General features: G+C 36.9%; 4 protein-coding genes across 4 annotated transcripts in view; all 4 read right to left on the bottom strand.

Moving 5' to 3' along the window:
• Window positions 1–429: 429 nt before the first annotated feature.
• On the bottom strand, window positions 430–1,600 carry LOC116714436 (C-X-C motif chemokine 10). The gene is made up of 4 exons (XM_032555023.1): window positions 1,445–1,600; window positions 1,232–1,352; window positions 892–966; window positions 430–771 (listed from the first exon to the last, which is right to left on the bottom strand). Exons 1-4 carry the CDS (start codon window positions 1,506–1,508, stop codon window positions 690–692), a joined length of 342 nt encoding a protein of 113 aa, XP_032410914.1. The 5' UTR covers window positions 1,509–1,600; the 3' UTR covers window positions 430–689.
• Window positions 1,601–10,047: 8,447 nt separating this feature from the next.
• On the bottom strand, window positions 10,048–13,070 carry LOC116714929 (uncharacterized). Its single transcript, XM_032555750.1, has 2 exons — window positions 12,818–13,070; window positions 10,048–11,425 (listed from the first exon to the last, which is right to left on the bottom strand). The coding sequence occupies exon 2, from the start codon at window positions 11,421–11,423 to the stop codon at window positions 10,653–10,655; it is 771 nt and encodes a 256-aa protein (XP_032411641.1). The 5' UTR covers window positions 11,424–11,425; window positions 12,818–13,070; the 3' UTR covers window positions 10,048–10,652.
• Window positions 13,071–19,457: 6,387 nt separating this feature from the next.
• LOC116714358 (adhesive plaque matrix protein-like) lies at window positions 19,458–22,721 on the bottom strand. The gene is made up of 2 exons (XM_032554878.1): window positions 20,893–22,721; window positions 19,458–20,862 (listed from the first exon to the last, which is right to left on the bottom strand). Exons 1-2 carry the CDS (start codon window positions 22,691–22,693, stop codon window positions 20,381–20,383), a joined length of 2,283 nt encoding a protein of 760 aa, XP_032410769.1. The 5' UTR covers window positions 22,694–22,721; the 3' UTR covers window positions 19,458–20,380.
• The window catches only part of LOC116714359 (A disintegrin and metalloproteinase with thrombospondin motifs 2-like), a 123,007-nt gene continuing 119,404 nt past the window's right edge, over window positions 20,199–23,801 (bottom strand). Inside the window, exon 22 of the mRNA XM_032554880.1 lies at window positions 20,199–23,512. Within this exon, the coding sequence (XP_032410771.1) occupies window positions 23,217–23,512 (296 nt within the window). The 3' untranslated portion in view covers window positions 20,199–23,216. The remainder of the gene's footprint in view (window positions 23,513–23,801) is intronic.

Below are 23,801 nucleotides of genomic sequence, written 5' to 3'. Positions count from 1 at the left end.
CTTAGTTTCAAACTAAGTGATAGTGAGTACCATGTTGCAATTAATATGAAATGTAATGGTTAGTATTTAATCCTGATGCCAGTGTTAAGATTAATTATATGTTTGTGTGTGGGTGTGAAGGTCAGCAGCAAATGGGAGTGAATGAAGCAGTGCCACCCCTCGCAGGAACATGTTGCATTGGTTGGTCATTGACCCCCTAAATGTCCACATGCAGCTCTGGTGTCAGCCGTTCATTGAGGTTATCCTGGAAAGCAACTCCTAACATTCAATGAAAGATATTCTGAGCAGGCCTGAAAGCACCTGACATGGAAAGTGACGTAACACAGTTCAACTATCTTGTATTTGCAGCCTTATACCACACTGGGGGAGCTGTTGTTGCAGGATCCAACGTGTTTCAGGTTTCAGAAAAATTCAAGAATCAGTAACTTATTTGGTTTGTTTTCTTTTTTTATTAGAAAAATAGCCATGAAAGACAATAATAAAAATAAAATAATTATAATAAAAATGACTTACTTCAGAACAGTGGCGCATAAAAACATGACATTCAGCATTGTTGTGCTACGTACACACACACGTTTGCATAAATAAAAACAAATCTATATAGTTTAATATGCTTAGGCTTCAGCAGTCTTTGTCGAAGGTGCATTTGTTGCTGGAGGTGAGGGGAGGTTCTTGTTCAACGTGAAGAATCAGATCTGAGCTGTGGTTCTGCTGCTGACTGAGCTGTTGCTGAGACTGGTGGGCTTGGAAGTGGAGGCGGCCTTTCTCCTTCTAAAGATGACAACAAAGCAAACAGGATTTTGTTTAACACAGGGTGCAATTCACTCTGAAACTGAAGTAAGAGAATGGTGGGTGTATGGAAAAAGGCACCCAGATTTATGTAATACTCACAAGACTCTGGTAAGCATCTTTTTCACAATTTGAAGTTCAGGGTTCAGACAGTAGCGACCGTTTGCACTGGTGACACTGTAGGAATAGAAATAGAGAGATTAGCATAAAATTGAACAGATGAACAAACATTCAACATCTAATTAACATACGTGCATAGATTGTGAATCAAAAATAGTGATCTACGTTAAAGAATTGTTTAAGTGACACCTTTTCTCATTATTGTAAGGTGTTTATGTGATGTTATTATATATTTATATATATATAAATAAAATTGCAAATTGTAAATCTTTGCAAATTGTCTATTTGCAAAGAGAATTTTAACTTAAAAGATGTAACTTACACAATCTCTACTTTGTCACAGAAGATAGAAGCAGGGTAAATCTGGATGTCCCTTATGTCAGCCTTTGAGAAGACGCCGTTTCTGACACGCTGACAAAGACAGCTCTGTCCTGGTTCATTCACTAAAAACAGACAAAAATAAAGTTATTACTCCAATTTGACAAATTCTTACAGTTTTTGAATTTCAAAATGCTAATCACAAGTAGAAACTTACGCTGAGCTTTAGAGATGCAGACTGCAACAGCCAGGAGCAGAAACACCTTCATGATGCCAGACATCTTTGGTTTCTTAGTTGAGATAGAGCCGGTGGTCAAGATGAGAAAGCAGCAGGTTTGTTGACTTAAGAGCTGTGAAGGATAGAGGCAGTGGAAGCCCTCTTTAATACAGTCTTGAGATGCTTACCTCATCTCTCCTGTGACAAAAGGGAATTTTTTCAGACTGGAAAGTGAAACCCTAAAACCCACAGGAAAAAAAAAACAAACTTCCGCTCATCTTATTCCCCCCTGCTTTCAATTTTGCGTTTGAAATTGGACAGTATTAGGTGAATAAAAACTAAATTAACCAAATGCATGATTATAGAACTGAGAAAAACATAAGTTGGTAAAGACTGAATTAACAGCTAAATAGCAAATATATTAGATATTACATTTAATTATGTATGATATAAAGACACAGGATTGAATTACATTCAATTAGAAAACCTATAACTAGAAATTAACATTTATCTCTTCTTGATTAGTTTTTTGTTTATTAACTAAGAACTTTATTAATCAGTCAAACAAGATATATTTTCAAGTCCTTACATTTCTTGCTGTACAATCATGAAAATAAAGTCAAATTCATCATTCTTAAAAGGTGAGATGATGACTCCATTCCTTGTGAAAAAACTGTAGTTCAGACATGTGTGGATAATTGGCAGACTAAAGTGTGGGCTGTGATCTTTGCAAAGTTTTTTCATGTCTATACAGCAAGCAGCAGTGGTTAACACCTCTAGCAAATGCAACGCTGAATAAAATGCCAGTGGCCCCGGAAAAAAAAAAAGAAAAACCAAAGCAGGCTTTTTAATTCTTTCCACTGCAAATGTGTGGGATTTTATCTTGACATTTACTTTTATATGTGAGAATGTGGTCTCTTATCTGATAGAGTATTATTTCAATTTCCTCCACAGTTGTTTGATATTTTCCCTCTTATCAGACACAGATTTTTGATTTATTTTCACACCGCATGCATTATCAGAAAAATGGTTGATTTTAGAACATAGCTTTACACTTGTGTTTCAGTTTTAGGTCTTCTTTCACTTTTTCCAAGTCTCAAAAGTCAAATAGGATCCCAGACTCTGTTTCCTTCTCTATTTCTAACTGCACTGTCATATACTGTAGCACAGGCTTTACAACCACAAAGTTTCAGTGTAACAAAAAAAAAAGAGGTAACCAAACCAAGTTTAGCAACTTTTTACTAAAAGTTGAAATTAAAAAAATGACACAAAAACAAAATAACAATATGGAAATGAATAGGACTCCTTTAATTCCAAGCAATTAACAAATACATGGTGTTCTGTGTTGACAAAGGCGGCCGTGTTACAGTAGGTGTTAGGCCTTTATGTTTTTGATTTTTTTTTCCATTAAAAACATAGCTGGATAATGATGAATTTCTGATGTAGGATTTTACAAACAAAAAAATACATACTTGTATAAATCCTTCTAATTTTATTTTGGGTGCAATTAAGATAATCAATAAAAAAAAAACAATAAGGATATACACAAAACAAATCTGACTAGTTGCTCATGCCTTACATGATGTCATAAGAGGCTGTCTGAGGGTAGACTTTTTTGTATGATTCAATAATGTTTCATGATTCAAAAAGTCAATACAAATGCAGCTTCTGCAGAAGGAGAAAGCATAGCAAACCACTTCTCCAAGGTGTTTACCATGCGTTCTGACTCCCTGTAGCAGAGCCTGTCTTTTTATTAAGAAAGGAGAAAGAAGGGAGTCAGGAATGGAATGTGGAGGTAATAAATCAAGGGGTGGCTATTCTGAAACAAGGAAGAACTTCATTCTACTCACAAGCAGTTTAAGGAGTATCCCAAGATAAGAAGCAGCTGTACCTTCAAGGTTTAGGGAAAAGCAAGTTTTGTCTTTCACACGGTTTAACAAATTCCTCCTCTCTGGGGTGTGAATACTAACCTTTTAAATGAAAAACAAACTGGTACCTACTTATATAAGAATGATAACAAAACATAATTATTCTAACAAAAAATATGCCACTCTTCCCATAGATAAGAGTGGATAAGAGAGGCTTCATTCTTGCACAATAGTCAAATATCAATTGGTTAAGGTCTAATGGTGGAGTTCAAGCAAAAAACCCATCATAATTATGAAAACTATTCTTGGTTTGCCATCTGAAACAAGAATTTCTAAGCTTCCCGCAGGAAACCCCAACAATGTCACAATTATTACTTGGACAGTCACAGATTTCTCACCAACCCCAACCTCAGAATCCAATATGGCTGGAGGCACGCACGCACGCACACACACAGATTCATGACCTACACTTTGCACACCAGAAAGTCTTTTGGTGAACATTCCTCAGCAGATTTTGAGTCTTTTGTAAACTCCAAATGATTTTTTGCTGTTCTTTTCCCTGTATTTTGCTCCATCCTTTTTCATGTCAACTCTGACCAACTACAACTGTTCCTGCTTAATAAAAGCAACCCACGACGTGAAGCTGCAACCAACATGTTACAGTTTCAGCAGCTCCTCCAGGGTTACCATCTGCTATTTGACTGTTTCTTGTAAACATTCTTCTTGGCTGATCTCTCAGATCTAGCCATGTCTTGGTAGGTTTGCATTTGCACCACATTCACACAGACATGGTCTCTATTTATTTATTTAACATCATCTAAATTCAGTTGGTTACTGTGAATGTTGTCTGACTGTGAATTTTTGAAATTTTGAAAATTCTGTGCTCTTTTTTTCAGACCTGAAATATCCCTAAACTTGGTCAACTCTAAACCACATATGTGACTAAAGGTTTCATCTGTAAATAAGTTAAAAATGTCTTACATGCCACTTTAAAATGACACTTAAGTATGATTGCAGCATCATATTTTTAAAAAATATACTCTTTATGTACAACGACAAACCTTAAAAATATTTATTTGCATATTTAGAGGGGTATATATTATAATATCAAGTGTAAATTTGAGCAAAACAAATATTTAAATCTGGCATTTCTGCAACAATGGTCTTGCCTGACATTTAAAAGAAGTGAAAGGGAGTTTTGTGTATTGCAGCATAGAGCTCACGCTCTACAACTCTGATGATCCTGTGGCCAGAAAGTGTGATCTGAAACTATCCTCAGTTTTAAAAAAATGCAGGTGCTGACTGAGTAATTTTAATACTTTCTCATAATGACTATATATTATTTAATGGTCATTTCTATGTTTTGCCACTCCTATTTAGATTTTTGTTCTGACGGATTGACAGCACCCGGAAAGTTTAAATGTTTTTTTGTTTTTTTTTAATCTTTTGGTAATACGTTATAGTTTTTGCATTTGTGGGTTTGGACTGTACATATCAGTAAAAAAACGCTTATTGAATATTTAGACATGATGTGTGGAGGATGTTATATCTTCCATTTAGAGTGAAAGGGCCTGAGTGGCTAATGCAAACTTTCCTTTTCCATTGTCTTTTTCCCTTTTGGTGACAAGCTAAATCTAGTGGATGTACTGGGGATTGCCCACCACACGTGTCTTTATTGGTTTGTGTCCTTGTGAGTCAGACCACATTTCCACCAGAAGCCCCATGTAGCAATGAGCCGAGAGGAAAAAAATACGTCGGCAATGCTTCTTCCTCTGCAGACTTTTCGTGAGCCGTCCAGTTCAGTTACACTTCTCATTTTTCTATAAACAACCTTTTTGAGGGAAAAGCCTGAAAAATAAACAGAAACTAGACCACTGAAATGCAACTAAATTGAAACATGGGCAATGAAGTTATATCTCTTGTTGCATTTTATACATAAACTGAAGAATATAATGCCTACAATCTCAAAAACTTAGCCTTTAGTTTGTGTGTACACTTATTTAACAAGCTAAAAAAGGGATATACTGTAATTACTTTAGAAACAATAATCAGTGAGACTCATTTAAGATTACTGTTCTCAACACTTTGCACAATCCCCTTTAAATGAGTGCTTGGTCTTCTCCTATGGGATTTCACATGACGGGAACATTGAGAGAGAGAGGCCTTTACTCCCTCCCCTTCAGCTCACCTCATAGGTTTTCTACATGATTTAAAGGAGACCTATTAGGCAAAATTCACTTTCTGCACATTTTGGTACTTCCATTCTGGTCTGTAGGGCTTCTACAAACAGTCCACTAAAAAGTACACTGCAGCTTTTTTGTCCATAATTAAATGCTCAGAATGACTTTTTGCAAAAAAATGTAATGGACATGTTTTGTATAGTCCAAAGACCTATCCTAACTTGTTCAAGGAAGCATAGGTCGCCTGTAACTCAGGGAACTGATATGAAAGAAAAATAGGCCCACATGATCATACATGTTCAACTGATCATACATGTTCAACTGTTCGTAACAGTACAACTGTTCGTAACAGCTGAAAACCCTGTTGCTTTTCAGCATATTTGTCCTTTGTCTCAAACCAGATCAAATTGAAATACCTAGCCACAATGCTACTTTCCATTACTATTGGTGGGGATTTGCAAAGCAAGCAATCCAGAAGTGGCAATAATTTTTCTTGGCAGCTGATTAGATTTACCCCCAATAGGGGAGATAGGAAAGACCTTAAATGTTAGTGTTTATGGTGGTGTCTAGACCATGTCAATTGTGTGTATTTATGTACATTAAGGTATATTTTGATAGATTGAAAAATTAAAATTGTAATTTTTTAGAGGGTGCTTCAGGTATCAAGGATTTCAGCTATTGACAGGCAGCTGTGGTCTCTCACCCCTGTGGATACCAGGGGTTCACTGTCGTAAGTGAAATGCTCGTCTTTGTCATACATATTCACCAGGAACATAGAAAATAAAAGTTTCTAGAAACTCCGATCAACATAAACATGCAATTTATGTTTTAACAACTCTTTGCTTACATTTATTTGATAAAAATCATATGAAGCACCACTAATAAGTGTGGCCTTGGTGAATGTTTTATTTCTTAGGCTTTACATTTTTTGCCTTGAATTAAGCAACTGCAATGCAAATTAAATTGCTCTTGAAAGATTTACTGTACTTATTTTAGTCCATTTTTTAATGACTCAGAGTTTTAAGATTTTAAATCTTTATGATACAGATAAATAGTGACAGACAGATTCAAGTAGCATATTTTGTTCCAGTTACACAGCAATAACTTGTTACTCTAAGCTATTGTGCAAAGACAGAAGTTCAAAAGGCTAAAAACCAGTTTCACTTGATATTTGAAGAAATGCTCCTTCGTGTGGCTCTTGACGGTGGCTCAGAGCTACCACAAAATTATTCAAAACTTCCTGTGTCGTCTTTGCCTCCGTTCATCCGTTTACATTTTTGACTTTGTAAGCCACACTTTGTGCTCGTTCTGTTGTGGTCAAAATGTTGTGTCTTATGCTTATTTGTTTTAATTTATATTTGATGTACTGGTGTTCCTGACACAGAAATAAGTTTTTCTAAGGGAAGTTGTGTTTCTGACATTCTTATAACTAAACATTGCTGCATCAGTTAGAATGAAGGAAGGGACTGAAGTTAGAGTCATTGCAAAATGTGCTTTTCACCTAAAAATCCCCTTCAAAAAAATTATAGCAGAGGAGACCAACATTATTCTCAAAAGCATCCTTCACATGAGATTCAGGTTTGACGGGCTTTGCGGTTTTTAAGAAAAAACCTCCTGAAGTAAGTGTGAAAAGCAACACTGCACAAGACCCCATGATCTCCTTCCTGTGTGACAGAACAGGGCTTCACTAGAACATACACATTTCCAACAAAGCTTCACACCTTTCTGCTCATACATGTTCTCTGAAAATAATGAATTTCGTAGAATGAATGTAAAGATTCCAAACCCTTCTTTAAAAAAATCTGATACGTGTCAAAGAAAATTAATATTAATCCATTCCAATTGTGATTTGTAATAAGGAGACCATAGAAGTTAAAAAATATTAAAAGACAGACAACTGTAAAAATGTTAATCTATGTAAGAGTTTTATTATTCCTCAGGCTGTTACATACTTTTGTCTTTTTAAGTTCTGCCCATATAATTTAGATCAGCTCATTGTTCCTTGCTTATCATGTTCCCACCTGTTTATTGATTCACATTAGCCCAACTGTATCAACTGAGTCATGGTATATATACAGTACAGACCAAAGGTTTGGACACACTTTCTCATTGAATTCAATGAGAAAGTGTGTCCAAACCTTTGGTCTGTGTTAAGTACAGACCAAAAGTTTGGACACGCAGGTGTGTCCAAACTTTTAGTCTGTACTGTATATATATATATATATATATACTTCCAGGTTGCATTATTTGTAAAACGATCTGTCAGTAAAAGCACCAGCTTTCTTCACACCATCACTTTCACAGACATGTGGCTCACAGCTTCAACCAGACAAACCCATAGCCAACGTGCTGGCAAGGCACTTTGTGTGATAAATGAGATTTCACAGCATGTCAAGTGACATCAAGAGCAGTATTGGCTTAATTAAGAAATCTCAATGTATTATCTATTATTTTCCTGCCTATTATCTGAATGAGATTATTCCCTTTGTTTGAGCTGTAAATGACCACTAATCATATGAAAATTCTGTTTCTATGATTATGTTAGCTGAATATCACAAAGTGGTTTAATGTTGTAATTGGGAATTTTTAAAGCCAGGACGGCAGCAGTGGACTGGCTTGTAATACCATTTTTTCAACATAATTTAACTTTATAATTAACTGTTTTATTTTACAGCTAACTTAAAATAAGTCTAATCAGACCATATGGTATTTTTTCTAGAGCAGAATAGTAGTTTCATCACTCTTTGGTTTTGCAATATTTGAATTCAACTGCTAGAATAGGTGACCAAATTGGCAAAGTAACATTCATTTGATTTTTGGGATACAATGGAGGTAATGTAGTGAATAAATCCCATAAACAATAATCAATACGTTACCATACATCCGTATATTACCTACATCCGCCTTTGCCTTGCAGGGTGACGGCAGGAAGTGGTGGCTATTTCCAGCATTTATTCGGTGAGAAATGACATATACACTGGACAGGTTGCCAGTCCATTACGGAGGTTACTATATGATAAAGTACACATAAATGTAAATGCAGTTGAAATATGTCGATATGTCGTGAATTGTGAAACATTAACAAGAGGTCCTCACTTCTTCAGTATTCTGTTAAGCACCTTGATGGATGATAAAACAGAAAATACTTATATACTATATATTTATATAGTATGCTATACAGGTATTTTCTGTTTTATCCACCATCAACAAATAGTACATTTCCGCCCTCTTGTGGCTCAAAATAAAATTACTTTCTGTTTGCTGATAAAATGTGAAACCTATCCTAGATTCAGATATTGCAGATCACTCTACAGTCATTGTCAGACCTATCTCATAATGTTATTAGTGTGAATGCTGCAGGCATTCACACTAATAATGCCAACAGTAATATTAATGTGCATGTTGGCATTAACATTAATATGACATTAATATGCTAGTGATAGCATGCTATTGACAGCATTTCAGTTTACACTAGTTTTTTAGCTAACATCTTATCACACTTATTGCATCTTAATTGTTATCACACTAGATGGAAGAATTTATTGTTATGAAATATGGTAGCGACCTACACAGCTGAGGCTAAGCTAATTAGCTTTAGCTAATTTCAGCATGTAAGCCACTCTGCACTAGATGAGCTAAAATCATTTTCTTACTCTTTATATTCTTCAACATATGATAAGCAGAAAGTTTTGCTTTGAAAGGATATTGCAGACTGTTTTACTTTTTTAATGTTTCTGATTTATACATTCCTGTTTTTTTCCCCACATTGTTGACCTAACAGGAGTAGGTCAACATAGTGCTAGCTTCAATGTTATCATTATTATTTTATCTAGTTTTAGCTTTAACTGCAACTTTTAGAGTTTTTTTTTTCACTCTGCATAGAGGATGATACTTGATTCTAGTCCTAACCTAGAGGCTATCAATAATATTTTAGCAAGCTTTAGCTTTTTAGCTCATTTTAGCTTATAAACTTTTATGACTTTACATCTGACTTTACACTATTTGTAAATAGTGTTTTGCACAAATGTCTTATAGTCTTTGGGTGAAATTTTTGCATAGCTGAATGTTTTCACTCTTCTATTTGCATTCTGCGGGCTTTTGCTTTCGGCTTCTTCTGCCTATTTCTTACATTTCTCCAAGTCTTCTGACTTCAATTGCTTCTGCAATTTCACTAAAAATATTCAGCTTACGGCATTCACAATGCATTTCGCAGGAAATACAAATCTTTCTAGTTATGTGTAGGTTAACTATGACTCGTTGACAAGAGGAACCATAATGAGTAGGCTCAATATGGTTGCCCTCGTTTTACATGTTTGTCTTCTCTTGCCATGCAGGAGCAGCAGAGCAACAGCCTGCATCTTGCATGTGTGGGTTCACTGGTGTCATTTGTGTTCAGCCTGTCTTCCTCCACACTGATGTTTACCAGTACAGGATCCCACGTCAGTTACCATAGAAACTCTACCGCTTGGCACCAGGCTCAGCCGAAAGGCTTGTTATTGAGGGGTTTCCACCGACAAGACCATGCAAAGATGTAACAGAGAGGAATATCACAGACTGCATATTAAAAGACAGGTTTATTTGTTTTGCTTTACAAGTCATTACACACAATATATAAAACAAGCTTGGTCCATGTTCGTGTATTTACAAGATCAACAGCAAACACTAAGAGTATGAAACATTGACAACATTTCTTTTCCTCTGTATGTTTTCAAACATGTATTTCTACATATGTCAGAATCAAAGCCTGTCTGAGGCATAAGCTGCTTTGGGTCTCTTGCTCACGTGGGGGCTTCAGTTTCAATAAAGAATAGCTGAAAAATCAATAAATTGCAAAATAAATTGTAGAACCATTTATTTAAACAAATTCATGATTAACTACTCATGATTTATTCATGTCCACTGTTTGTCTCAAAGCTGGGAATATGCTTCATCATGTCAGTGTAGGTTTTATCCTGTAGCTTGTGAATGTGAAAACATCACTGAGAGTACTGTTAACTGGGTTTGTTGGTTCCCACTTTATGGTTGAAAACTGGTTTTGCATTTTACCTCGGCTCCTGTTACGACCTGGGACCAGCTCTGCCCTGAATGTCTCATGCTCTGGCTTGAAAAATATTCTGTGTTTATTTTTCAGGAATTTTCCAGTCACTGTCCCTGCACTCGCTACACTTCAGCAATAGCAGGCAGCATGCAGGCCCGAAGACGTGCCTCTCTCCATGCTGACCGACAATCTGAGATCCACTGGGAGATTAAGGATTGTTGGGTGGCTGGATTGAATCTTGTTCCTTTTTCTCCTTTGTCCACTGGTCCGACTCTCCTGACCTCTGACCTGGGTAAGCTGTGTGTTGGGCAACTACTTGCAGTTGAGGTGTTGATGTCAGAGAGGATTTCAGGGCAGCTGCTCTTGCGCTGGAATGGTAAATCTGGGCTTGAAGTGTGGGGGATGCTGTTTGCTCTGCTTCGAGCTGGGCCCTCCAGTAATTCTCCATGTTGACCTGCCAACCTTCCCTTAACAAATGCTTTCCTCACCCTTCCTGGAAGGGCTATAAGGTTATTCTGATTTCCATAGAGATACTCCAATGGGTCAGAGTTGCAGCACATAAGCTCGGCGTTCAGTTTTTTCTCTTCCGCCTGCAGTGAACCACTGCCATTTTCCTCCTCGTTGAGACTAAACTCCAGCGGAGACAAAGCAGTCGCAATGAGTCTCTGCTGCACCGTCTCCTGACTTTGGGGGAAAACATCTCTGGCAGGAAAGGTGGGGCGGGCCAGGTGACAGATGGAGAGAAAGTAGTCCTCTGATGAGACACCTTGGGTGTTGTCAGCAAAATGAAATGTGTTAGCTTCATTTAGGTCTTTCACCATCTCCTCCATGCCCTCTCTGATTGTGGGCAGCATAACTCTCCTCTTGCTCAGCAGTCTTGACCTTGGCCGCATATCTAGAAGCAGGAAGGAGAAAATGTTTTTACATTTAAAACAACCTTAGGGATGCGTGCAGGGAGTGTGTTTGACAATCAATACAGCCATTTGGTTCACAAGACTGAAATGAGGCAAACAGTTATTTTCACTATTGTTTCCTTATTTTGAGAAAATGAATTTCAATTTGAAGCCCAAACTGTGTCTCAAAGACTATAGTCAGGGTAAATTAATGAAATTCAGTTTAACTGGTCTTTATGTTCATGCTTATCTCTATTACAGGTTGTATCAATGACAACTCTGAAAATACTGAAAAAACAGCTTTTTAAATATAATTCCCAACCTGTCTTTAGAAGAACCTATGCAGCATAAAATAAGCCAGTAAAGGTTTAGGCAGTCTAGTTTAGACTTTGCACAATTTTAATGTTGTCCAATTTTCTTGGTCAACACATATACACATGTCAGATTTTGGAGTTTAGAAGTCAGATGTTGTGCCACAAGCAAGCGTTGTATAACCCTGATTAGAGTTAAGACCAAGTAAAAAATTGTAATCTAGCCTTGTAACCTGCATAATGCTTTAATGGACCATTTCCAAAATGCCATAATCTTTGGACATGACCACAGGGTATGCGTTAGATTACTGCCACATCTTTGGTGGTGTTTCCTTCATACCTGGTCTGACTAACCAACTTGGACACCAATAAAAAGGATAGAGAATTTTGAATTGAATCTCATCTATGGGTTTTTATGAAAGAACAAATATTCAGTTCCCTTTCACATAAACTATGTGAAATGGAGTTCTGTAAATTAGCAGAATAAATCTGAATTAACATACATGTTTTGGAGAAGTCTCTTTTTGTTTGATTTTTAACTCTCCTCCTTTCCCCTCATTAGACTAATGTGTTTTTCCAGTGACATAATCTGAAAGTTGCTCACATGATCCATAGCAGTCCAGAGACTGCGTTTCAAAACAGCTATCCACTGACTGCATCAATCAAGCCAAACAAACAAGTCTCTCTCTCCCTCTCTTTCTGCCTCTCTCTCCTGTTTTGGGCATCATCCCCTTGCTTATTCTGGAACTGCATCCCCAAAACACAACCGATCTTGCTGGATAAACAGATGACTATTTTAAATCCCCATCTCAGTCATGTCAAGTCACAGATCATGTCAGGCTGCGTTTTGCTTTCAACCTCAAATGAGGCTCGCAACATATTTTTGTCTTAACCTTCATGACCAAAAATAGAGTAACGCCTCAAACCACAAAACGCCAGCCTCTCCCAGTTTCTTCCAAGGTGTAACCAGGGCTAAATTTAAGTCCCTCCTTTGATACACAATGGCTAAAAATGGCTCCACGCTCGGAGTTCAAGGCTGAAACAGAACATATTGCCTTTACAACTCGTGCATGTCACACTCACCTGGTAACAGACGGCAGCTGTTGGTGTCCCTTTAATCCTTTCTTTTCGCTGCAGTTGAAATCTGAATCAGTCAGTTTTTCCTTGTTTCAGCTCCTGTGCTTGAATCCAGTAGTGCTGCTCTGAAGCATCAGCTGTCTCTGAGCAGAGGCAGAGGCTGAATGGAGATTTATCTCCTCCACACATCCCTCCTCCTCTCTCTTTACTCCCCCTCTCTCCATAGCTTACTTTTGGTTTGCCCTCCTTCCCTGCTTCTAAAAATAGGCACACCGTCCATTTCCTCAGCTCCAGCACTGACTGACTGTAATGATGGAGGGAAGGAAACAGAGGCAGGGAAAGAGAGGGAAAGTTAAGGAAGAGACAGAAAAGAAGAGGACAAACAAAAAAAAGAAAAAAATATATATATTGTTGTTTTTTGGCAAACATATTGATTCTTAACTTGATAACCTTTGTCTAAATAAAAGCGGACAAGCTTCAAAAACACCTGATGTTCATGTGTACAGCGTGGAATGCTCGAAATGTTGATTTGCTGACGTGCATGTGAGAGCTCTGCACATGGCTGCTCTGCCTGGGAGACCAATGTGTGCATGCACATCACGACTACATAGCAGAGATCTATAAGAAGAATTTAATGTGACTCAATACATGGCACATGAGTCACCCATTCCTCTTCAAACACACATTTTTAGCCCTTTAATACTCCTGTAAGCCTCATTTCATTTTTCACTGAGATCTAAAGTGTCATGCTAAAGTTAGCAAACCGCATTGTACACACAAGGTTTGTGTGATGGACCAACACAAAGTAGTACATAACTGAAACAATGTTCACAAACTAACAGATGAAAAGAGTGGGGTGCATGTGCATTCAGCCCATCTTACTATGATGAAACTAAATAAAATCCAGGGCAATAATGTCTGAAGAGGACACCTAATTAGTAAATTGTCACTTGTGTGAAATCTATTCAATGGGTAATAATTGAAAAAAACCTTTTAGAGGATGCAAAAGATTGTAAAAATACAGCGCTCCAAGACATATTTATGTATTAGAATGGCTCTGTCAAAGTCCATACCTAAACCTAATTGCAAATTCATTGCAAGAGTTTAAAATAGCTTACATAGAAAGTTTACAGAAACTTTCTATCCAATCTGACTGAGTTTAAGCCATTTTGCAGACAAGAATGTCCGGCCATTCATTTTTTTACACCCTAGTGGGGACAGGAGGGCTGCTGGTGCCTGTTTCCAGAGAGAAATTTCGGACGAGAGGCAGGGCACACCCTGGACAGGTCACCAGTCCATCGCAGGGAAACACAGAGAGAAACAGGACAAACAACCATGCACACATACTCAAGGAGAATTTAGAGTGACCAATTAACTTAACAGTCATGTTTCTGGACTGTGGGAGAGAACACCTGTGTAGGGAGAACATTAAAACTCAGTGCAGAAAGCCCCTGGACCGGGAATTGAACCCAGGACCTTCTTGCTGCAAGGCAACAACGCTACCAACTGCACCACTGTACAGCGAACAGTGAAGAATGTGTCTTAATGAAGTCTCTGGATGTGTAAAACTGTTGTTTTTAAAGAGACTTAGCATATCATAGGACTACATATAGGCATCTTGAAAGACATGAAAACGGGTGTTAGCAGCTCTAGTTGCTATCCAGTCTGACTGAACCTGATTTTTTTGCAATGAAGAATGAGGAAAATAGAAGTATAAAGCTTATAGAGATATAGTTCAACAGATTTGCAGATGTAATTACAGAGAAATGTTGCTCTACAAAAAATTGACTCTAGATAACTGACAACAAACATATGCTGACACACTTTATTACACATGAAATCCTAATAAAATATCGTTGTGTATTATAGAAAAAAAAAATTAAGAGTATGATCATAAAATACTGGAGAAAAAAGGTTTTCATTTGTGGACTCAGAACTAAAAATACATTGTGGTTACAAACGGGGAGAGAAAAAAATCCAATTTTCAGGAATCGGTGCTGTTATAAAAAGATTTATCACATTGTATTTATAGAAATGCAAAGTGATTTATATAACTTTGTACTAACAGTACAAAGTTATTCCTATAACTTTGTGTTTTTTGTGGCTTTTTGTGTGGCTTAGAGACATGATCATGATGATGAACATGCAAATGGTAAAATTGTTTTTTTATTTTCTGTGCACCATTATAATTATTATTTTCGTTTTCTGTGCCTGGTTTTTGATTGAAATTTAATTTACAGGACAGTCTCTCCAAATTTTGTGGTGTAAGTTATTTTGAATTCATGTAACAAGCTGCTGGTTAACTTGTTTTTCCATGTAACAAATCACAAGGATTTCTGTGGAGCCTCTGCTCTCATCAAAGGTCAGTCATGGGTTTTCAAACATGATCAAATATGACTCCTAACTGCTGAGAGAAAACCAAAATTTTCCCATTCGCAGATTTAACAACCAGCTTTTGTTGGGATGTTAACACAGTTAGTGGTAATCAAATTTCAAAGTAATCTAAATCCCACATATAGAATAAATGTTTCTTTCAAGTTTATGGAGAACGATGAACTGTTTTTGTGACTCTGTCTTTAGGTAAAATTTGAAGTTCTTGCTGACCTAACAGCACACTGTGGTGGCAATTATACATTAGATGAGTAAATAGACAAAGAAGTAAACAATGTCTAATATTTGTTATTCTCACAATCGCCGGCATGAGAAAAACCAGACCTTGGCTGATTCACTATATCACCAAAGTCTAATTAAAGATCATTTTCCACTTCAAATGCTTGTCTAGCAGGTTAACCTTCACCCAATATTCTTTTTTCATTTATTAGCTTTGATACAGTTGCCAATTACTACCAGAGGACAAAAGCATCATCAGGTAGTATAAACACAAGCATGCAGATTTATGTGGCTTACTGGCCTTTACAATGTTTGCAGAGACACTCTCTACACTAACATCACACAAACACCAAACCTGTTTAGTGCAGACTACATTCCCACTCCTGTGTGCCAAGCTAACAAATGCTCTCAGAAAAGCTAACTTTTATGAATACACATTTAAAAGAGGGTAGAATAGTATACTGTCCCCTTTAGTTTGACACCTCCAAATGAAATCCAGTGGAAAGAATTGTTTTCGAAGTCACCTAATCAGCAAATATAGCTTAAATTTTTTAATTTATTTTCATTTTCTTCAAATAATCTTTTATTGCAGTAGCATAACCTCACCAGGAAACTTGAGAAACAATGCCTTTTAAATTTGCAGTAGGTAACTTTTATAAAAATTTGTTTTTTTCCACATTTGTTAAAACTGTCACCAAGTCCTCCTGACAGTATGAGACAGATAATCTGCTTAAAGAAAATCAAGCTCTTCTACCTCCTCCACCAGATCTGTTGTGGAAGAAAACATTTAAAAAAAAAAATTGAGACATTTTTAAATAATTGTTATGGATATTCTCTGCAGACACCCCTTCTCCTGTAAAATCAACTGCTTTTTTCCCTATATATGGGCTGAAGGATTCAACTATGAAAAAATGGTGCTTAGTGCATAGGTGTGGGTGTGGCTGTACAGGATAAAGTGACCTGGGTTGATGCAGATGAGTCTGCGGTTTCTGCATCCATTCCATCAACAGGCTCCTGTCTTTATATGGCTCTCTAATGGAGAGCTCACAACAGCAATCTCCTCAAACAAACAGACACAGACATTTACACACGCAGGCGCATTGCTTGTTTTGGATAGCAGACAGACTCTCAGGCACCACACTGAAGGCTCCCATCGATGTGGATGTCGCTGATGACAAACAGCAACTTCCACATTAGTCTGGCTTCACTACTCCCTAACTCTTCAGCAGAAAAAAAAAAAATATGGAAAAAGCAACAAACGTGGGATTGTTTCAAACTGACATTCTTTTTGTATCCATAAGATTGTGCTTAAAGGGAAATGTCTGTCTTATCAGTGAGTTTACTCATCGCTAATGATTGATTGTGGTGTTTTGCTGTGGATCAAACTTGAGGGGGTGTTGATGTGGTATTTGTCCTAAGGAGACTAACAAATTCCATTTAACCCTCCTGTTGTGTTCCGGGCCAAATTGATCCGTTTTAAAGTTGAATTTTTTTTTTTAAATAGTTGGAAGTATTTTTTTTTGCATGAAACTTTTTCTATTTGTCTTAATAGGTGCACTCTACATATAAATTTAAAATTTATTCATTTTACACATTTGCACACTCAACAGAAATGGGGGAAAACATAAATACTCTCTGCATGACTCATTTATCTTGATTTTAATCAGCGGGTCAATTTGACTCTGAACAGTGTACTTATCTCAAGTTTAATTATAAAGATCACCCATTGGAAAAAAAAAAAAAAAAAGTGTAATATAAAAATTTTTACCAAAGATCAATTTCAAGTAAATTATTGTTTTTTTGTGTCTAGGTTTTTTTCAGTGGACATTAAAAATGTAAATTCCAGTTTTTATGTCTAAATGAGTAAATGAGTAAGTTGTTATCATTGATCCTTAATTTGTGAGAAATAAAAAAACATCATTGCACAAATATTGATTGAAATGGTTAGTATTGGAGTTAATAATCAGATACAAAAATGTTTTGGAGGAATTTTTTGGTTTCTGACACTATTGCATGATTAAACACTCCCCAGGTCAAATTGACCCACGAACATTATTGCTGTACCTCACAAACGAACATAACAGGAGGGTTAAAAAATGACTCCATTAATGCATAATGTAATTAAGTAATACACCCTGCACAATATAACTGAAACTTAAACCAGTTCCTATGGGGAAATTGCATATGTATAAAATGAAACAAGTTCAGTGACCTGGCGACAAAACTGTACACAGCCTTAAACTAATCTCAACCAAAAAGTTGCAATGTTCTGTTTGCAACTATTAATGCAAATTCACAAAATGTACCTACAATTTTCAGTAATCAAAACTTTTACAGTTATCTGTTCTGCTTACACTTTTCAATTGCATGGCTGGCTGAATATTCATCATTACTACTCCATCGACTCCTATAGTCCGCTGATGTAGGCCTTTGGGAAACCTTACTTAACGAGTCTGGGGTATGACTGAGGTGAGCTGACTTCTACCTCCCTTAGTGTATTGTGGTATATTGGTTCTTTAAATAATAATAATAAAAAACAAAACAAAACAAGGGAAGATGGCAAAAAAAGTCTCTATATGCCACTTAAAAGTGTTTTGTGAAAGAAGCTAATGATAGATACGAATTTGTCAGGAGCTAAGAGGTATCTAACTGCTGTGATTTATTGTGATCTCTATTTTTACGTTATAAAAACCTGACATATTGTCAATGGTGTGCACACTTTTAAGATACACAGTAGGTTTTTCCATCTCCCCACACTTTGTTTGAAATCTTGTCCTCTTCCACTTAGGACTGTTCAGCCATACGGCATTTGTGGTTGATAAAAGCTTCAGTGTACACTCCAGGTCAAAACAACTGGACATCTTAAAGCGAACCATTTTATTGATTTTTATCACTCAGTTCCCAGCTGCCAGAGAGATTCTGAGAAATGATCATTTGTCCTCCAGAGGGCAGACATGGATGTTTCCTTGAAAAGAGGGGCACTTCCAGGAGACATTTGTTTTGAAACGTTTGGAGGAAATTGAATTATAGCGGGGGAACAGACAACTAGACCTTTTGTGATTGGGTTGAATAATTTTTACATACATAACTGTTTGAAGGTTAAGGGCTTTTATAACCAATTCCAATTACATGTTAAATGTGGTATAAATTAAAGGATAACTGCAATAAGTCATATTATAGATGTCAATATTAAATTCATCTATTTGACTAGAAACTAGGCTCCTCTTCAAAAGATTTTATGTGATTGGTGTTTCTGAAATGCTTGAAATGCATTTATTACTATTTACAAACAATATCATTTTGTGTCATACAAATTTAATATTATCCACATAAGCAACTGAATGAACAAGGTCTTATGTAAAGTATTAGTAAAAACACAATGTCCGTTAATTTTCCCAAGAAAAGCTATTTGCAAAATAAAAAATTTAAAGTCTCATTTCTCTCTACTTGCAAAATGAAAACTATCCCAGTGGTGTCAAAAGACCCAAAAAAACAAAACCTGAGTCTATTGGGGACAAAAAAATAAAATATGACAATTTGTGTACCTTATGTAGCCTGAAATTATAATGGATTTAGATTTTTTTGCATGTATTTATTTTTCCATATGGTGATGCAAGACTCTTTAAAAAGTCTAAAGCCTTCATAAAAACATTATAAACTTAAATATATAGAATTTGAGAATTAATTTGTTGCTTTAGATTGTTTAGCATCAACTGGTTTTTATGGTTTGCTCCAACTTCAAATCATGGCAACAATAAAATTTTTCCTTCAGCAGTTAACTTTTTTAAAAAATTAAGATAGACACAAGTAATATAAATAACATTTGGAGGTACGTCATTTCGTCGCCGTAAAGCAAGGCTTAAAAATCACTGATGTGAGGAGTAGCATCAGTGTAAAGAAAGACTGAGATAACTACGTTGCTCTGTCTCCACCTGGCTGTCAAATATTGCATTACCATTAAAAACATGAAAGAAAGAAAAAAATCCAGAAATAAAGTATATTTTTCTTCAAGCAAAAATCACACAACTCAGATAAATTGCAACATATCAAAAGCATTTAAACTTTAATAAATATTTAACATTAACTTCTTTTTCATATGTACATATATAGTACAGAAATATAGGCGATTTTTCAGATGATGTAACTTAACATGTACAAATAATACAACTTTAAGAGAGAAAAACACACTGGTCCTCGGATGTTAAGCTAAGAGAATCTTTTTTTTTCTATCTGTATCTTTTCATAAATAAATGCATGAGAAACATCTTAACTTTTGGCAACACTGATGAAAGAACAATTTCATTGACCAAAAAGCAGTCAGTGAATGTTTATTTCCTTTGTGTTTTAGCACTTTTTATTTGACTTTGTGGGAAAGTTAAGCACCAAATATTTTCAAATGCCTGTAAAAAATCTTTCAAAATTAGATTCCTGAGAACTTAGAAATGTTACAGAAAATGTTTGCTTTGAAAATAGCACTGTTCTAACAAGTGTAAAGGTTTAAATCACATCCAACAGGAACTTTGTAAATGTCTAATTTTACCAGAAAAAAATGTAATCAAAATGACCATTTCATGGGACGCTAACGTCTGAGGGGCCGGCTGCAGTCACTGGCAGTAGTTTAACACTGTAACTTGAGACAATTGGTGATAAATTCTGTTCTCTGTGTGCTTAGAAGAACAATATTTAAAAAATACATTACATCTTATCTACATGGTGATTCAATTCTCAGACAATGGCCTGGTTATGAAGAAGGAAAACAACTTGGCTTTTCAAAGGCCCTGTGCAATATCAAACCTGTTTATTTCTCAGTACAGTGTCTACATGCCAAATAGCACCAACTCTGCAACATTCAAAAAATATTTTTGTCCAATCTTTGCTTTTCACTTGTTTTCTTTTTTTCCCTTTGGGAGGTCCAATATAAAATATTGTTGGACTCAAGAAGAGTTTATCTCTGCTGTTCTATTGTTCTGTGTTGCCCCTTTTCATTCTGAGGAGAAAATTTCGTTTCTCCTCCAGAAGTTCTTGTATTCGTTTGTTCCTTGTTCGTTCTCTGAGGTGCCTTGGGATCAGATTGTTTTGAGAAATGTCACTTTCTGCAACAATGACTCTGTTATCAAATACAGCGATTGAGTTGCTCTCATTATTCTCCGCAGCATTTTGCAGAGGTTTCAAAGTGGAGATGATTTCAGGGCTTACTGTCACTTGTTCTTCCTTTGTGTGAGGGACCACAGTGGGAACTGGGGAGGCAGGAAGGTCTGAGGTCATTGTAGAAATGGGTACACCTACAGGGATATAGTCAGAAAGGTCAAGCCAGGGTGGAAAGGCTCTCTCTGTTGTGTCCTCTCCGTTTGTAATCGGGATCACCATGGAGAGGCCATCCTCCAGCACAACAGTATCTGTGACCACTCCCGAGCTGCTGTAAGACTCTTTATTGTCATCACCACTTGGATAAGTCCAGCTGGTAGCTTCACCACTACTTGTCACTGTGATTTCACTAGATGGAATAGTTCGTGTGTCAGCCTCAGTGTTAATATCATTAAGGGGTGTTATGAAATCATCAGAAGGGTCTGGTGTAAAAGACTCTTTCTCTGTGTTGCTATAGTCCATGACTGGAGTTCTGTCTGTGACCGATGCATCCTTGTTGATGAATGAAGGACTGACTTTTGAATCAGAGGGAGACAAGCTCACCACTGTAATTTGTACAACGCTGCTGGAAGGAACCATGGAAGACAATACCTGATAAGGGCTGGAAGATGTGGTAAAGTAAGAAGCATTCTGTTTTCGATTGGTCTTTATCTCCTTCACTTTATTCTGTTTAACATTGACCTTTGACTTAGCACTTTCTGGGGCTTTTTTTGGGTTGTGTTTAAGGTTGGTCTTTGTTTGAGGTTGTTTTGTGAAAATTTTCTTTGGTTCAGTAGTTTTTTTGGGATTGGCCTTTAAACTAACCTCTTTTTTAGGTGAAGATTTTGGTTTTTTCTCTGGAATGTTCTTTGTTGGAGCTGTCTTTTTAGAAGTGATGTTTGGAGTTTTCCTTTTCGAAGGATCATTAACTATTGTAGTCTTTTTTGGAGTTGTATTTGGTGTAGATGCATTTCTGGTACCACTGTATGGTGGATTAGTCTTTTTCAGACTATTCTTTGGGACAGTCATTCTTGGCGTAGTATTTGCTGGAATGGACATTTTCACTGTAGAGTTTGATGGATAAATGTTGTTTGGTGTATTATTTAGTGGAGTTGTCCTCTTTGCTGAAGGGTTTGATGGGGTAATATTTGATAGAGCCTTCTTTGCAGTTGGCTTTGCAAGGATATTCTTTTTCGGATTTATGTTTGGTGGGTTAGTCTTTATCACTTTAGTCTTTGGTAGAATACTCTTCTTTGGAGGGCTAGATTTTTTGGGACTGGTGCTTGGTGGGTTAGTCTTTATCACTTTAGTGTTACTTGCAATGCTCTTCTTTGGATGCCTACTCTGTAAAGTATTCTTTGCAGTATCAGTTGAAGGAAAAGGCCCTTTTGATGCTGTTGATGTTGTATTTGTTGGAGTGGCCTTTTTTATGGTTGGGTTTGAAATAGTTTTTTTGACACTGGTGCTTGGTGGGTTAGTCTTTGTCACTTTAGTGTTTGGTAGAATGCTCTTCTTTGGATGCTTATTCTGTAGAGTTTTCTTCTTTGGAGTATGAGTTGAAGGAGAAGTCACTTTTGATGTTGTATTTGTTGGAGCAATCTTTTTCATAGTTGGGTTTCTAAGAATGTTTGTTTTGGGACTGGTGCTTGGTGGGTTAGTCTTCATCACTTTAGTGTTTGATGGAATAGTTTTCTTTGGAGGCTTATCCTGCAGACTTTTCTTCTTTGCAGTAGGGGTTGATGGAGAAGTCTCTTTTGATGTTGTATTTGTTGGAGTGGCCTTTTTCATATTTGGGTTTGGAAGAATGTTTTTTTTGGGACTGGTGCTTGGTGGGCTAGTCTTTATCACTTTAGTATTTGGTGGAATGGTCTTCTTTGGAGGTCTATTAGGTAGAGTACTCTTTGAAGTATTAGTTGGGATCATGTTTGTTGGAGTGGCCTTCTTCACATTAGAATGTGAAGCAATAGTCTTTTTGGGAGTTCCAGTTTTTGCAGTGGTACTTGTTTTCTTTTGAAGATTATTCCTTGGTGGAACATATTTTTTTGTAGTATTTCTTTGTGGGATTTCCTTTTTTCCACTTTCCTGTGATGGAACCACCCTTTTCTTAGTTTGTGGCTGAATTTTCCTATCAGGATTGTATTTTGGCATGGTGACTGTTTTAGTAGTGCTTTCTATTGGACTTATCACAGGAGTGGGTGTTGATGCAAGGACTTTGGGACTTGCTGTCCCAGCTGTTGAAGTAGTTGAAGTTTTCTGCAAAAGTGGCTCTGTGATCTCAGCATTTGCATGACTAGTAGAAGGTGTTGTGATTGCATTAGGAGAGATGGTTGGGAGGAAAAAAATGCTTGTTTGAGCTGGTGGATGAGTGGGAGTCTCTTTGGTGGTAGATGATGAAGATGGGATGGAATAAAGGGTTTGAATTGTAGAAGCTGGATAATTGGTGCTGAAGGGGGGAGAACTCACTGTATCCGCTGGATGAGTGGAAATTGTTGTTGAGGGTCTCAGTGAAGATTTGATGGAAAAAAGATCTGGGCTTGTAGAGGCTTCTAAACGAGTGTTAGTAGAAGGTGAAACAGATCCTGAAAAGACAGTGGGGATGAAAGGAATGCTGGTTGCAAGTAACTGATGAGTGGGGATAGTTTTTGTTGATCTTGGTGAAGATTCAGTGGAATCAAAGGGCTATGGTTCTTAGGGTTGGGGCGTGAGTGGCTGGTGAAGTCGAGGTAGTGGGGATGGCAGTTTTAGTGGGTTGAGCGGTGGTGAAGATGGAGCAGAGAATGTTCTTGGATGGAGTAGGTGTGGCAGTGATGTTGAAGGTGGATGTAGCAGTGGAGTTGGGTTCAGGTTTGGTGCTGTTGATGGTGCTGCAGGTTTTGCAGCATAATCGCCAGAAGTCTGGGAAAGAGCAGTAGCGTTGCAGAGTCTCCATACGACAGAACACAGAGCGATCTCCTTTACATGGTAGGCCTGTGAAGAAGAGACAAAGAACTCAGACTGGGAATAGAAAAGAACATGATGCAATAAGGTAATATTTCTAAGTTAAGGAATGTATTCTAAAAAATAGTAGCATTTGTGGGTGTGTGTGTGGGGGTGTGCGTGTGTGTGGGTGTATATGTAATTAGAAAAATACAGGAGTAAAGCCAGATCATCAACAGAGGATGCAGGAAGGAAGAGAAAATTTTAAGAGCAGTCATCAAATTAATCCGGAGCAGCTGAAATACAACAAAATGATTGCCAGTCTTTAGTTGTCAGTAAA

This window comes from Xiphophorus hellerii, chromosome 23, assembly GCF_003331165.1.
Source record: "Xiphophorus hellerii strain 12219 chromosome 23, Xiphophorus_hellerii-4.1, whole genome shotgun sequence".
NCBI lineage: Eukaryota > Metazoa > Chordata > Actinopteri > Cyprinodontiformes > Poeciliidae > Xiphophorus > Xiphophorus hellerii.
This window is presented reverse-complemented; position numbering and strand designations above follow the sequence as displayed.